This window comes from Cavia porcellus, unplaced genomic scaffold (genome assembly GCF_034190915.1).
Source record: "Cavia porcellus strain 051 isolate PalLab524CR breed Dunkin Hartley unplaced genomic scaffold, mCavPor4.1 scaffold_18, whole genome shotgun sequence".
NCBI classification, from domain to species: Eukaryota; Metazoa; Chordata; class Mammalia; order Rodentia; family Caviidae; genus Cavia; species Cavia porcellus.
In genome coordinates, this window is record NW_026947501.1 from 13,469,205 (window position 1) to 13,487,015 (window position 17,811).

Sequence of the window (17,811 nt, forward strand, 5' to 3'; positions counted from 1 at the left end):
TAACCATGACAATCAATTCTTGATGTGAAGTAAAGTCAAACTAAGATCAGAATAAAACTTTGAAAAGATTTGGCAAAGTAAAACACTGTTAAATGGAACTATAAGATTGTACAACCAATTTGGAAATACAACTTGGCAATATTTTAGTAGAGGACATTACATACAAGCTAGTATTTCCACTTCCATAAATAATCCACACTTAATGTCTCATATATACGCACAAGTGCACAAGAAAACACGCAGAGGTGTTCACTGAGGCTGGTAAGAAACTTTGATTATCATATCATTAGGGTAAGAGATAAATTAACCAACAGACATATTTTAAATATTAGACACAGAGATCATGAATCCATCACCAAAACAATACTGTAAAAACAAAAAAAAGTCAAAGTAACTATGGCATAACAATGAGGCAAAAAGCATGCATGGACAGAATACACATCAATTTCAGGAAAACAGACTCTTCCGGAAAGGAATGAAGCAAAAAGAAAAGAAGGAATAGGAAAAGAAGTGGTTTTGTGCTAATCCCAGAATATCTTATTTCTAAGACAAAGAGAACTAGAAATGCAGCTGAATCAAATATGACAAAATAATAACAGCTGTCAAATTTGACTTGTGGATGAAAAGAAGTCTTCATTTAATCTGTACTTTGCTAATAATTTCAGTATATTCTATAATTTAAGAAAAATTTATGGAATTCAGGTTACCAGTTGTTTTCTTAGAGCCATTACAAAAAAGAAAACATGACTCAATTAAATCTAAAACTTGAACTTGAATTATTACCCATCTTACACATACAAGGCATTGAGATTTTTATATAGGAATAAAAAACCTACAAAAAAATCCTTCTCAATGACATTCCAATCTGGCTGTCACAAACCAATTCTAATGTGACACGAACTTGTTCATAAAGTCTAGAGGAACATTATAGTTATCTACATTTAGGAAAACTAAATAAACTTGTCAAAACTATACTCTTTAATTCTGAAATGATTATAAGTATGAATGTATAATTAAAAATAAAATCTAGAAATCGCAGGTGCAGTATTTTCTCATGATGTTTCTTTTTAAAACAGAAAACTGAAGCTTCCAGAGCCAACTAGAAACTATAAACTTTAAAAAAAACAGTAATGAAATTTATATATAATTCCCTTTCTTGATAGGGAAAAAAAACCAACATAAGATTTTTTTATAAATGTAACATCAAATATCTAAAGCAAATCACAGTCTTTTTCCTCTCCTTTATATTGTGCTGTCTTTTCTCAATTTCCATTGGTAAAAATTTTTTTGCTTTTAAAGAACAAAATGAGAATAATAATTTTTAAATAACTGTCATTAAAAAGATATTTGGGCCCACAGAACATTTAAACATTACATTTTTTAAACTAATTTGAAATGTAATAACTCTTAGGTATGTATAATTTAAAATAGAAGCATATATTTTACTTGATCCTCAATGAGCATGACAATAAGTTTCATTTACAGAATAAAAATTTTCTCTTTGCTAATATAAGGTTATTTTCTCCTTTTCATTATTATAGCAACTTATTTGTTGAAAGAGGGACCATGTGTATCATTACTAGACTGTTCTCTGAAGTAACCATCTTTTAAAATCACAAATATCAAGTCTTTATCACACTACTGATAATCATAACTATATAGTACAATATTTTATACACACTTATAAAAATACCTTGGTAGATATTATCAGTGTAGTGAGAGATTGAACAGAAGCAGGAAGAAGTATCCACAATCTTTACTTAAATTACAAAATGGTAAAGCATGCAAAAATATAAAGTCTAAATTCACAGATAATTTATTATAATAAAAACTGACTACAAATTGCAGGGTTTCTTTTCATTCTTTGATAAAAAATTTTCTGGTATGTCATCAGTGTTTAAAATTTTAAGAAAATAAAAAATCTCACCTACTTTTCTACACCCTGGTCACTGCTTACTGAAGAGTTCTTTAGGTTTTAGATTTATAGGAAAATGTATATCAACACACCATATGCATGTTTCCCTAAAATGAAACGAGAGGTTCAATTGCATGTGTACGCGTGCACGTTTATGTGCACGTGTTTATGTGTGGAGAAAGAGAAAATGGACTTTAACTATTAGAAATTATGAAAGAAGCTTTATAGAGGCTTATTTATAAGTAAATGCTTACAGAAAACTGAAAGACAGACCATTTTATAGCCTATAAAGACCATATGATTAAAAATAATTTACTTTTTAATTACTTATGTTTAAGAATTTACCTGTGGTGTCCAGGAAACAGAAAATGGAACAGGAAAATCCACAAAACAATCAGGTGATTCTGCAGGATACTATAATAAAGCATTAAATTAGTTCTTCTCTGCTTCTATGAAACAATTTTACAAAACACTTTTGAAAAACTAAAATACTTAGAAATTTTAACTACAAAAGAATTATATGTCCAGAATACTTAGAAATTTTAACTACAAAAGTATTATATGTAAATATTTTGGCTCTATTACTGTGGCAATGTTAAGAATCAACCTATAATTAGAAAGCACAAAACTTTGATGAATTAAGGATGCCAGATTAGTCAGTGCTAAGTGAAGAGTAATATACTCAGTATCAGGTCAGCTGCTAATGTTCTTACTGAGTAGTGAACTGACCTCGATCTCTGTTTAAAATAAAGAGATCAAATGAATCAACACAATCTTTTTTAGTCTAAAATTTAACTTCCATTAATTTCAGTCGCCATTTAAACAGGCAATATCTATAAAAATCAAGAAATGTTCAATGATTAGATATGTTATCAGTTTAAAAATGGTTTTCTCATAATAAAGCAATTATTTTTACCAAGATAATAAACAAAATGAAACAATTTTTTGGTTCCCTACAGAAAAACAGTGTTAAAGAAAGAAAAAACTCTAAGATTGAAACATATTCGATTAGTCATATAAAAATGGTATCATCTAAAAATGATAGGAGAATAAACCAGGTTTCTAATTTAAAGACAAATATAGCTTTTCTTGAAAATGATTTTCTTATTAGAGAATTATATTTGTATTAATGCTAAAATTCAATTCTGGAATATTATTTAAAAATACTCATTTTCTATAATAAATAGCTAAATGAAACTGTTTTAGGGAAACATATTTGATAAACTAAAGTAAGTTTTAGACCTTTACTGTTTTCATACTTTATTTTACAGTAGTTCATTAGAAAAACCAAAAAGGATTTTAAAAAATTATCACTGACATACTGTATTTAACAAGTATCAGTACATTTGAAGGTAATTTATTTTCAAAAGAGTTAACATTTGCTACAAACTTAGCATTCATATATATCAGCTAAAGTTCTCTGGCTATGTAAACTCTTAACACAAAAGTAAATACATAGAAAATCATATAAATATTATAATGTCTAAATTCTTAAAAAAAGGAAGAATGGTAAAGCTGAGATAAGACAGTCTGTTTAAGACAATTCAAAATATTACATGATCCATTTCAGAATGTAACTCCTATAATGGAGAAATCATTTGCATGCTATATTAAAGAGTCATGTGCTTATCTACAAACAAATACAGGCAGAGACCTCAGCCCTCCTTGGTTCATCTCTGTTAACTAATTTGTGTGATGTTGGTCAAGTCATTTAATTTCTCTGGCTGTTTCACAGGGGAAAATGATTAAAATCATCAGAAAATGTTTTGAAAACATCTCATTTCCATATAAAATGTTAGGATTCTTTAAACATAATTATGCACACTTAAATCCCCATTGGGACAAGAAGAGAAAACTTTAATTCATGTTGGGTTGCTATTCATCGTCTAGACATACTAACGATCAGTATCAATGGCATAATTTAAGCAAATTATCAATTTATACTAAGGACTTAATGAAATGTTTACTCTATTGGAATAGATATACCAAGTAAAACATCTACAGCCTAAAGAGTCACTGAGTACATACACAGCTCTCTTGTATAGTAGGTCTGATTTTGTTCAAAGCTGAAGAAGCTCCAGGTTACTTCTTAGAAGAAAAGATAATTCTGTATCACAACGTACAGGATACACTGTTAAACACCACATAAAAATGTATCTATAGGCACAATATTCCCTGCTTATGTTTTTTTAATTTAAATATCTGTTTTTAACAGGACTGGTTGAGTCCAAATTAGTATTGTTTTATGTGTGGCTTTTCGGAGATGGTGAAGAGCAGCAGAACTAGGAAAGCAGATACTGTGTTCAAGAACAAACAAGCTGGGTATGGTGGCACATGCCTGTAATGCTAGTATTCTGGGAGGCCAAGGAAGGAGGACCAGATGTAACGGACAACTTATTCATTTAACAACATTCTGTCTCAAAATTAAAAACAGAAAAAAGTTTGAGGATGTAGCTCAGTGTGAAGGCACTGGATTCAATCCCACATACAAAAAATAATTAATCAATTGGAAACATATTTCTTTATAACAAGTCAAAGAAAAATGTTTTTCATATTTATAAGAGTTAAGTATGCCACAGGTCTGTTTAAAAAATTCAGCCTTCCCCTTAAAATTTAGTTTGGATAAAGATTTGTATTATGTGTTATTTAATAAATAGCAGAGCTATAACTGATATTTTTTAAGAATGAAAACCCTGGTGCAAATATTCCTAATAATAAACATTACTATATATTAAAAACAACTTTATCCTCCATAAAGTTCAGCTAAATGGACAAATATTCTAAAATTTATTTTAAAAATCATCTTAAATATTATTATCTCATCTCTTTATTATAAAGTTTTTCCCTAATTCTTTCTCAGCTCAAAGATTTTTCTTTTTCTGATGTGTCCACAATAGTGCTTTTGCAACTACAGAAGTTGCAAAACTGACACTGACACATATTTTTAGGGGAAATATCTCACCTATCTTGGAAAGGTGGAAGAAAAAAGTCAACAGAATGGTGCATATTAGTGGGCATAAATTCATTCTCAATACTACCAATAAATGAAGTCTCATCAAATTAGATTAAAAATAAAATCTTTCATCACAGTGAGCTCAGTAACATGTACAATTAATTATAAATTTAAAATAAAATGTAAAGAAAAAAGCTAATAAAGAATAAAGGCAGCATTTATTAAAAGCATTATCTCCTTAATAAGCACAAACACATAAAAATGAGGGCACAACGTACTTAAAAGCTCTCATTTTGATCTTCATAGCAGTAAAGCAACTTTTATAAATGTACGAAATATCAACAAATAGTGTCTTGAAGGAAATGACAGAACCCTTGCCACTGGCAAGTATGTGACCTTTTGGAAGGATAAAGGCAGATTTTTCCTAGATATTTTTTTAAAAGGCTTATCCTTAATAACTCAAAAGGAAAATATTTTTAAAATAACCATCTAACTTCTTTTATAAATATGCCACTAATTCTTTGAGCATTTACCCTATATAGTCCTGTAAATTATACCTGACCATTCTAGTGTGTGAAGAGCTTCGGTCATTTCTCAACCTGTCTGATACAGAGCCACTGTGAGATAGCAACTTTCCTGTGTCACCCAGTAAGTACAGTTTTATGTATTAATTTTCTCTAGCGGAAAGCTTAAATGCCAGACACATTTTTAAAAGTGACAAACACAATTGATCTTTTCATCACTACAATCTTCTGATACAGAATTGATTGATGACTACTAGGAACAATAAAAAAGTTGAATGCTCTGGCTTTCCTCAAATTCTAAAATTTTTTCAGTTATTACTAAGGAAATTATTAGTATGTTGAATGTATTCTGCTTCTTAAAAGTTTCCAAGTGAGAACTAAAAATTCAAGATGAAACAAAAATAAAGATGTTTTGTGCCAATAAAATTAGTGAATAATTATGGATTGGTAGCTTACAGGGGCACGATCTTTGAAAATTTTTGTAATACATATGCCCAAAAACTTCAGCCAAAACAAACAAATATTGAAAAGTATGTATGTGTGTGCCTGTGTTAGGGAGTGGGAGTTGGGAAATCACAGTGAGACCCACAATACTCTGGAGAGAATTGAGGGCAAAAAGACTTTCTCAGGAAGGCTTTCCTTAGGATAGAAGAAACACCTGCTTTTCAGCAAAAGATTTTACAAAAAAAGAATTATAGTAATTAGAGGATAGTGGATCTTATTTGTAATATTTATTATAAAGTCTACATTTTGATAAAATGTGGACTAAAACAGTGACATGAAATAATATGTAGACTTTTGGAAACCTGATGAATAAATTCTGAGGCTTTGAAAATCAATTTTTAAAAGCATCATATAGGTACTTTTAGAATAGCTAGCCTCCTTAAGTGTGAAAACATTTAAAAAGCTCATTTCTCAAAGTATTTCTTGGACAGCATAACAGTTCAACAAGGCACATACCTTTGCCTTTAACTTGACAGTGATTAGATGCTCTCTACCAGAAGCATCTTCTGCTTTTAACTTGATGGTACTGAAGCAAATATCCACATATACAAGTCTGGTGAGCAGAAAAAAATTAAAAACAATCACACTAAGGCAAGCTATTGAGGTACAGTTGAAGACACCACAATTTGAAATAAAAATATTTACTATATTTCTCATTAATCCATTACAAAAATTAATCAGAGGAATGTCTGCATCCCAACCCTCTCTTCTGCTATAGCTTGCTGCTGTTAATACACCAGGCTCGTGCCTCATGCAGTCACAGATCTCTGGATTATTTACAGTGTGTGTCAAGGCGCATGCTGTGGTCAGTGAGCACTATGTCTCGGTTTTCCATCACCGGAACCTTTGGCACATACAGCATGTCTCTGTCAGCCTCTGCTTAGGTACACATTAAACTTCCTGTCAAGCTCACGATCCATTTTGCAGCTTTATACAATATGAGGCTTTTATGCTTCCTTTATTTGTTTTTCTTCTGGATGAACTCCTCCTTTATTATCAATAAATGTTACTCTACAAATACCTGGCTGATATTAGTTCAAATACTCAAATTGATCCTCTAAGGAAAATGCTCTATAAGCACAAGTACACCCTGGTCTCCTAACAATAAATTTTCTTTTTGTACAATATATAGCCTCTGACATTTAACCTAGGTATATATTCAAGATGACTCATATTTTAAACATACAGCACAAGCACAATTGTTTTGGCTTTAAGTTGCTCTAAATGCGTGAATTTTCTACAATAGAAATCAATATCCTTTAAAATATATCATTCTGTAAAAATACGGTCCCTTGCATATTATAAGCTACCACCAAAATGGTTCAAATTTAGCAGTGTATTAAGTAGTGAACTGGGCATGTGGACATTTTCTGACATTTTCCAATACCATTCTCTTATAAAGATTAAAAAAAAAAAAAAAAAAGCCTAAGCGTGTTCGGCAATTACCTAAATTGATGGTAAGACACATCAGAGTTCAGAACTAAAATCAGCCTCCCAAACTAGGTGACTTTTTAAACTTCATCGTTTGTCTTCTAGTACTAAGCAAGGCAATTGCAATAAATGCTGGGTAGTGACACTGTAGAACATAGATCTAAACCTGAAGAAGATACGGATCTTCAATGATGTAATAAAAAGTAAAATAAAATAAGGCTGGAGATGTAGCTCAATGATTGTGAGTCTGCCTAGCTTGCAGAAGGGTCTGAGTTTAAGCCTCAGTATCATCTAAAAACAGAAACAACCACAAACTATCCAGAGATGGGAGTTTTATTATAATCAGTAAGTAAAATTATTTTAGAAAAAAATGTTTATTTACAGGAAAAGTGGTTTTAAACTACATCAATTAAACATCTTAAACTTACTATTTTCTGAAAATTTGAATGAATCTCTACATGTTTAACATATCACTCTAACATTCAGATATATGGAAATCTGACAATGACACCTTCTATATTTTATATTCACTAAAAATATTAATTAGAAATAAAATTTCCAAAGTATAAAATCTAGCTAAGAAAATATCAATAAAGAATTGTGCTAATTAAAGCAAAGTATTAACGACTTTTATGAAAATGTAAAGTAGTTAAAAGAATACTGACAAGAATACTAACACATTGGAAGAGAGGGCTCCAGGACGGCACAGTAAGCAAAAAGGGCAAAACCTGTAAAATACAGTATGACTGGCACACTGGAGATTATGGGAATTATTTAAAATGCAGAAACCAGAAAGAGAAGACAAAATTTTAAATTAAATTTTAAGCAATAAAGCTATGGAAAAATGATCGATGTACTACTATTAACTTTGCAGTGAAAAATATTTGTATAGTCATAAAAATTTAAACTTTACTAATTATAATTTTTAGGATCCATCAAGAACAAAAATAGGCTAAAAGAATTATAGTTACAGAAACTAAGTACACTTGACTACTGCAATTTTAAAGCAAAGCTGACAAAAGCTGGAAAGCAGAAAGATCAGGAGTAAGGGTTAGGATGATAGCAATAAAAATTCAATTACTAATTTTAAAGACAAGACACACATTTTCATAGGTGGACATGAAAGAACTAAAGGATATTAACATTAATGCAAAATTAAATACTGAAAGACAGACAGTGGTTTATGATTTACTACAGTAACCAGGATACAATTCCTAAAGTTGATAACTCAAGAATTAGAAATTCTAAATTAGAAATATAGAAGCTAAAACAGAAACACTAAATATACTGGAAACAAGGTGGGTAGAAATTCTGAAGACATAGGTGTAGGCAAAGAGTTCATGAACAAAACACAAAATGCACAGGAAGTACTTCGAAGAACCAACAACTAGGGTCTCACCTTATTAAAAAGATTTTTAGTACATCAAAAGAAATTAAGAGTAAAAAGAAAACGCATAGATTGGGTAACATTTTTGGCCAACTGTCCCTCAGACAAAAGATTTCTATAAAGGATTGAAAAATACCAAATTCAACCCAATCCAAAAATGGGCATCTGAGCTGATTATACACTTCTCAGATGAAAAAATATAAATGGCAAATAAATATACGGAAAAATGTGGACATCACCAGTCATTTGAAAAATGCAAATTAAAACCACACTGAGATTTCACCTCACTCCAAAAAGAAACGCTATCATCAAGTTAACCAGTAAACATGCCAGGGGGAATGGAAGAGGGAAAAACCCTTCTCAATTGCTGGTGGAAGCACAGAGTGGTACAACCACTGCGGAAATCAGTGTGAACATTCCTCGAAACACTAGATTTGAAGGTCCCATTCAATCCAGCTATTCCCCTTCTGAGTATTTTCCAAAAAGAATTGAAAACATCATGCCACTGTGATATATGTGCATTCATGTTTATAGCAGCACAATCTGTAATAGCTGAATCTCAGAAACAACCCAAATGTCCATCGACCAAGGAATGGATAAAAAAGATGTGGTATTTTTATACAAAGAAGTATGATTCAGCTATAAAGATAAACTTGATGCTTTTATAGGTAAATGGATGCAACTTGAGACTATACTCACAGGTGAAATAAACTCACATATGTAAATATCCTATTGTCTCCCTAATGTAAAAAAATGAAAGTAAGTAAGATCCAAAATGAACAACAGATATTGTGAAAATGAAAGGGAAAGAAACCGCTCAAAAAAGAAAGAACTACGATAAGGGAAAGGAAAAGAGAAAAGAGAAAAAAGGGAAAAGTATATGTGATTCTACTACTAATCTGTTGGCTCATCAAGAAGAACAGTTTGTGCTTTCATTGTTTGATCATTTTCTCATGCCTGTATCTTGTAATCTGAGCACCACTTTGATGATAACATACAATATATTAACCACTGTTAAGCTATTATTTTGTTTTGAAATTCTGTACCATTTTCTATTCTTTTACCATTTTAAAATAAAAAAAGAAAAATGGAAGTTATAAACAAGAACACTTCAGAGTATCTCAAAACTAAGGATACAGAAAGATATGAAAAAAGGCCACGTGCTTTTCATTGTAACCCCTAGTTTATAATGGGGAAAGGGGGGGGGACACAAGCAAATGCAGTTATGAAAGTGGGTGAAAAAAATCTACACCCACCACTAACTAATACTTTTTGTACTTAATTGCAACTTATCTTCAAAATGTCAAAAATCATGACAGAACATCTATAAAAAGACAATAATTTCATAGTTTTAACAGAGATAACATTTCAGAATATAAAGAGCCATGCTCAAAATATAACCTTTAAGTCAAAATGGCCATTGAGGTTAAATTTTTTAATTTTAAGACATACTGTAATTCAAATAAGGAAAAACGTACATAATTTCAGGTTAATCTCAGCATGGTGAAAATTAAATACTCGAGCATGGTGGTGCACCCGGGAGGAGGGTCTCCAGCTGATTCAAGGCTGGGCAATTTAGCCTAAGGGCTAACCTGGCTCAAAATACAAACTGAAAAAGGCTGGGCAGGTAGCTCAGCACCGAGTCTCTGTATCCAATGCACAACAGAGAAAGAGAGATGGAAGAAGAGGAGGGTACGGGAAAAGGCAGGGAGAGAAAGAGGAGAAATGAGGGAAGAAGAAAGGAGAAGGGGGAGACGGGGACGAGGGGAGAGGAGGGGAATGGATGGGTGGGGTAGGGAGAGAAAGACCAGAAACCTCTTACCCACAGTAATCCCCAATTCCCGTATTTTGGAGGTGGGAGAAACACTGCAGTGATACTGACACCTTCAGTAAGCACCACCACTGACCGCTGGTGTGCTTCTCACCTCCTTCCTTCTGACAGAACAGAACCTCTGTGGCCTGTGGCTGCTGCACCACGAGGGGTGTAAGCAATGCAGTGCTTCATCACAGCCGCTAACTGCTTCTCGGCCTGAGATGCGGAACACAACTAAATCGTGACCAGATGGCTGCAAGCAGAAATGATACACGTGCATCTTTTGACTCAATTATAACAAAACTGAGTGTTCCTTTGTCCCTTCCTCTCATCCTAACCTATCACAAACAAGAACTCGGGTCACTGTCAGCCACGCTAAGCATGTGGACAAGAACAACAGCACAGTACTGTCCCTTCTGGATAACGAGGGTATTGTGTGTGCCTTCCAAAATAGCAGCCAGCAGATTACTAAGCACTTACAACATGGCTACTATGGGTAGGAATGTTTTTATTTAAGTTAATTTAAATATAAATGTCAATAGACATATGTGGCTAGAGGCTACAAAGCCGAACAGGGAAACTGCAATTGGTGACTGAACAAGAAGCACAATTTCTTGAATGGCCTTCTAGAGTACAGCCACCAATCTACTGTAGCCATCTCCAGTAGATGGCTACCTCCAACCTGTTAAATGAGACAAAACTCTATCTTGCTTCAACTACTGACGACTTTCCCATTCTCTGTTCCTAGAAGCTGAGCCTGTGCTCTAAAACAGCATACATGTATCTATTCAAGATAGAAAAGACCATTCTGGTTTTCATTGAGCAAGCCAACCAGATGGTAACAATAGGGCAGAACATCTGACGAGTACTTTTATTCATTTAAATGAAATATAAGAAACTTGTTTAAATAAATTTAGGAAATTTTCATTAGATGAAAAATTCAAAAATTTTAAAAGTTATTACACAAATGCTAGAAAAATGCCCACAAAATCACTTTTAAAATATATATTGAGAAGAAATTATCATTTACCTGGGCATATTCTAAAGCTAAGAAATGTGAGAACATAAACATAAGCCAGGCATGGAGACATTTGCTTATAATTGAGCATTCTGGAAGGCTGAGGCAGGAGGATCACAACTTTGAGCACAGCCTATATAACTTAGCAGACAAATTAAAGAAAAACAAAAAGAGCTAGACATAAAGCTTAGTGTGAAGGCCCTAGTGCAATCTCCAAAATGCTCACAAACATGTGTGCATGCACACACACATGCACACACAGAAAATATTTCACTTTGACATTCCACTTTGTATTTATCAGCTGCTACATTATTTTTTTAAGTCTGCCTGCAACAAACAAAGGCACTAAATTTAAGAGGTAAGTTTGTAAACATCTGAAAAGAATGTTAAGACATAAGCTCCAGGAAGTTTTTGTTGTTGCTCTTGTCCCTGTTAAGAGCTGAATGGTTATCAATACAGAAATGTGTTTTATAACTTTTAAAACACTGCACTTATTTTGACCAACAGCTTCAGTTAGTTTTTCTTTCCTGCATTTAAATAATAGTAACATCAAAAGGCATATGGCACCAAAGAGGCGCTTGAAGACCTTCATGTTTTAACAAAGTGTCAAAGGCTCCATTTTTACCACCATTCTCAAATTTAAGCACTACTTCCTTTCTCAATTACTCAAAACAGTCTCCCCCACGGAAGCCTTTACTTCACCTTTTCTCTCTGCCTTTTTGTCTACATCAGCCTTCCTCAATGCCCATTAACACCTTGCTCAAAAATATTCACTGAATCCCCATCACTGACTACGGAATCATTAGTCTAGCAGTCAAGAGCCACCAACTGATCTAATTCTAGGTCCAGATCTCAACCGCGCATCTCCATAACCCAGCCTCCGCCATCCCTTTCTTGGCATCTCTATAACCCAGCCTCCGCCATCCCTTTCTTGGCATCTCTATAACCCAGCCTCCTCCGCCATCCCTTTCTTGGCATCTCCATAACCCAGCCTCCTCCGCCATCCCTTTCTTGGTAAGGCTCTTTTCATTCCTTCAGCTTATCCTGATGCCGCCTCTAAGCAAGTTCCCAAATTACTTGCAGACCCAAAACACTTCACCTTTCGTTAAATGCACATTACTCCTTTTCATTTAAGTTTCAACTTGCCAATTAAGAAGCTTTTATGTTGTGAGGAACATGAAAAGCTTATATTTCTGTGTATGTGCCAAAGCTACATGATATGTGAACATGCAGACGTTACTACCAGACTAGTCCATTACTGATTTATGTGTAAGCTTTAAAACAGCTGAAAGCAAATTCTATTTAAATTCTATAAAATATTACCAATCCACTTCTGTGATAGTGAAGGATTTGCAAGGAGAACAAGACAATACAGGACACATAATTTATAGTATTATTTTATAGAAGTCACCCAAGAAGTGCAGGAAATCTGTCCATACACTAAAAACCTAGAGAATCCAGCCAAGGGCCTGGATCCCACAGCAATATTCTGCATGAGTTCAGCTGAAAACCTAGAGCCCACGACAATGTCTCCCATGAGTCCAACTAGATAGAGGCTTCGAGCCCACAATGACTCATCCAGGTCTACTTCACAGATCTGCACTGGAAAGGTCCAAGGTCAGCAATGGAAGTTAGAAAGTCTGTACCAGCAGGATGAAGGATCTCTGCCAGTAGGCTCAGGGTTCTGCACTGAAGTCAGGAAACAACGCTCACAGTAAGAATCAGAGGTACCACAGCCTCCCTCAGCAACAACAAGGTCCCGAGAGCTCCTCTGAGAATGAGAACAGCTGAGTTCATATCAGGAAGCCAGCGTGACAAGCCTCTCCTGGAGACTGAGCAACACACACCTTCCCTTCCGGAGCCAAGAAGGGATGCTCAAAGGCAGGACCAGAGCTCCCCCACAGTGAACTGTAGTCATTCTCAGCAACAGCAAGGTCCTGGGCAACTCTGATGGTAACAGTCAAGTTCATGTAAGAAAAGAAGCTCAGCAATCTCCTCCAGAAAAACCCCGGGCAACAGGGGCAAAGGGAGCACCAACAGCACCAAACCACACACTCTGCTCTTCTCCAGTTCTCCCTTTTACTTTGGCAACAATCATCTGGTGGGCCACCCACGCTCAGCACCATGCTGATCCGGGTCAGCTGGTATTATAAGCTGGCCATCAATTATCAATCCACCACAATGTCTATATAAATTACACATTCTTTGGACATACGCACGGGGGGAAAATCACCCATTTGTAAAGGTATTTTAGAATGACATGTCTATTAATATTTATGTTCTTATGGGTTATAAAACAGATCATTACTGGTTATAATTAAATGATTCCCCTAAAACTCGGACACAGTTTGCCACTGGCTGACCTATTGATCAAAAACATTACATGTACTTTACATAAAGAACATGTGAGTCCTGTGAGTTTCTTTTTCATCTTTCATATTAGGCACTGTTAAACTCTGTTTTAAAGGTAAAAATACAGCTCAGAGAGATTAATTTACTTGCCCAAAATTACGCAGGTAATAAGCTAGAATTAAAGCTATGGTTTAATTACCAAAATTAGTGTGTATATATACACCATTTCCCCCAATATGTTATAATTTTAAATTGTATTACAAATTATTAAAAAAATCAGTTTCCAAGATAACAGGTTTTATAAATATTTTTAACTTAGTATATGTTGACAATCAGGAGCATACCAGATTTCATAGCTCTTTCCTGAGATAAACTTAAAAGGCCAAGTACTTGAACTAGTCAGTCTAAACGATACATAATATGTTGTATGAAAACTACAAGGCATATTTGTTAGAACCACATAATCTCTGAATTATCTAGTCATGTACAACTATTAAAATAAATATATAAGAAAAGTGACCGAATTTTTTCCAAACTTGGACACTTGACACTAAAGGAAGTCAAGATAAAAGGCATAAATTAAGCTATCCCAGGTAAAGTGGCATGCATCAGCCACTCCAAAAAGTATTTGGTGCTTTCGAGTCTGGGATGTTCTTGATACCAAAAAGAAAATCCGGTCCAAGCTAAAGAACTTGTTTTAATTATGTATTTTAACAAGCCATTCTATAAAACAACATAAGCAGAAGTTAACAGAAAACCATTACTGACTTTTGGCACCACTTTTTGAACCAATGTAATATCCAAAATAACCAAAAACTACATCCTACCTTTTGGAAAAGTTGCTATTTTGAGAATGTTTGCATAGAAGTTCAAGTAAATATAAAAATTACAGCAACTATACAAATTAAAGCAATCAAATTTAAGATTAATAATTCTCAATGTTACTTCTGTAAGGAAAAAAATTAAGTGAAAAAGGAAAAATTTCATTACAATCACATTTATTTTTCTCTTCAAATTTAAATCTTCATAATGTTTGATATTACTGGATTGATTAGAAATGCCAAGGACATAATTTAAGAAACACTGCAAGTTCTACGTTACTTAAAAGATACTTTTATTCTATTTCAGATTTTATTATACTGAAAAATCTCTAAAGTTATTATTTAGAATGTAAGGAAAATACAAACTTTTGACATGTTCTAGAAATCATTAAGATTCTGAAAAATCCATTTAAATCAATTTGTCATGCAAACCATCATATGTATCATTCCAAAGGGTATTTTAAATAACAAAGCTAACTAGCTACTTAAGTAGGGTCTTAAAAAGTAGTAACCCTGGTACAGACAACACCACTAAAGCTTTAGCACTGCCAAACCTCAAACCTGATTTTATTCATCTGTCAGTGGACCAGACATGATCTAAGGGTTAAATTACAAAGAGAAATCCAACAGATTTTCTTACTTTACCACATGGCACTGAATAAATGCTGACAAGAACCTTATTATCCTCTAGCATCTCACAATCCATGCAGATAACTTACACGACTAACACATTCCTTATCTGTAAATAGCAAGAAACAAAGAATTTAAGAATGGCTTTATTCTAAATTATCTATTCCTTTCACTATAATTAAATTAGGATCTTTTATACTCCAAGCAGAAGATTTTGAAACTGTCTCTGAGGATGAGGTAATTCTGTGAATGGCACTTTTACTCCAGGTAAGACAGTTTTTATTAGCTTCCCCCTCAGTGTATGACAATCTCCGCCTACCAGAGACAGCTTTGTTAAGGCTCCACACCACAGCTATCACATGCCACCACACTGGAGAAATCAATCACACAGTGCACCTACATGGAGTTAGATAGCCAGCCTTGTCTACATAATTCATTTAATATTGGAATTTGTTCTGAGAATTAAATAAGAACACAAAACAACAGTCCAGTCAGTAGCACATAACAGAGACTTCATAAAAGGAAGCCTCCTCCATACAGACTGGAGTTACACAATTACACCACAATGACAGGGGGCAGAGGCCCTGATATCCTGACTATTGACATTCATCTGTTAATCACGTCAGAAGTCTGTTTTCTTGTTTCTCACATTGGAACCATGCGAATAATGCAAAGCAAAAGTCAGTATTTTCTCTTAAAACACTCCGTAAAATATTTTATGTACTTGGCCTATTTTCCTTATAACTTTGTTGCTAATGGCTCTCGAGAGATCCTGTAATTATACTCTACAGTAGTTATCAACTGTGATCATCTACTTCAATTCTGGCTCTTCCCCTAGATGTTCCATGAGGGTTCCTAAGTCCCATCTATGTATCTTCACTGCTGTTACACATGCTAAATAAATAATAGCTGGGTAAAAACATAATTGATTCAAAAGAATCTCACATTCTCAATGCTTCAACGAATTTCATTACTGAACTTGTTCCAACCATGTCAGAGTCCACTTAGTAAAATGCCCTAAACTATCTGAGTAACAGAAATAAAACTGGAACATTTCCTTTCCCCTTGGCAAACCCTTCCTACATCCTCAACTATTCTCTATGTACTAAAATGTTAAATTTTAACCGTCTGAAAATGGTTACAATTTATTCTTCTCTACTTCATCAATTTTTTATCTAAAGAATGAGTTAGGTCAAAGATTCACATCTCCTCCCTCCCCTGTTACCTTTAATTTTAGTAAAAAGGCTGCATTCATCCCAAATCCTACTTGAAAATGGCAACCTAAACAAATAAGAGAGTTTGATTCCATGAATAAACGTTAATCAGTCCTTAAAATACAAAGAGTACACTTAAATTGTAACATGTCTTTTTGGCTAAAATGGTACAGCTTGCTAAAGGCCAACACTTCTATGCTCAACAACTAAAGTACCCCAATAAAAGCAAAAAGAAAAAAAATGTGAAGGCATCAAAAAATTGCCAAGGCAACCAGGCCACAAAGGTCAAAGTCATAAAGAAGAGTGAAAGAGAAGAGTAGTAAGCCAGAACTGATTTTTTTCCTCAGCATATTTCTCAATTCTCGGCACAGAGTAAGAGAAGGATCTGGGCAAAAGGCCTAAACAGACAGTTTCTATGAAGTGAACAAAAAACAAACAAACAAACACTAGCAGCATTTTGGCATTCTCTTGAAGACAGAGGCAAAAATAATAAAGAGTCAAAATACAGTAAATCCAAAGAACATGATTCTAAAATTCTGCCCGTTTTTCCGCAAACTAATAAATCTTTAAATTTTGGAGAATAAGAGGATAGAAAACCACTGAGAAACAAAGACTATTCAGAAAGTTCATGATACTCTGGGAAGATTAGTTAGAATTTAGAGTCCACAAATGGGACAAAGTCCAAATGAATACCTCAAAGACCACAGTGAGAACCACTGTGTAGGGCTACTCTTAACATCAAGGCCAACGAGAGGTGGATGAGGCCTGGACTCCAGCCAGACATGGTGGTGCACACAAGCAATCCTAGCTGCTTACAAGGCTGAGACAGAAAGACCCCAAGTTTGAGGCCTCTCAGCAAAAAATATAAGACCATCTCAATATTTAGAAAAAGGGCTATGGATCTACTGTAGTATCCCCTAGGTTGTATCCCTAGCACCACACACAAAAGTCTCCAACCAAGAAAAAAAACTGGTCTTGTGGAGAGTCTCAGGTTAGAGTGCAGGATTCACCAAAGAAAAATTCCAACGAGTGTATCTGACTCTTGCTTGAAAGGGGAGACGGACTGGAACAACCACGCGCTGCTGACCCCTTTGAAAACAACAATCCATTCGAATTCACTGCCCTGGGGCAATCCTTCCCCTTGCTGTTTCCTAGGAAAGGGAAAGGGAAATCTCCCGCAGAAGAAAACAGTATTATCTGGAGCTTCTAACACTCTGCATGCGCAGTGTCCAACGCTCAACCCAAGATT

The 17,811-nt window shown here is 34.2% G+C and overlaps 1 protein-coding gene across 3 annotated transcripts in view; it reads right to left on the reverse strand.

The window, feature by feature from the left end:
- Fancl (FA complementation group L) overlaps nucleotides 1–17,811 on the reverse strand; it is a 61,304-nt gene that overhangs the window by 25,774 nt on the left and 17,719 nt on the right. For all 3 annotated transcript variants that reach the window (XM_003467516.5, XM_063229439.1, XM_063229440.1), the window contains 2 exons: nucleotides 6,353–6,449; nucleotides 2,261–2,329 (listed from right to left, as the gene is read on the reverse strand). In XM_003467516.5, coding sequence (XP_003467564.1) covers nucleotides 2,261–2,329; nucleotides 6,353–6,449 — 166 coding nt within the window. The remainder of the gene's footprint in view (nucleotides 1–2,260; nucleotides 2,330–6,352; nucleotides 6,450–17,811) is intronic.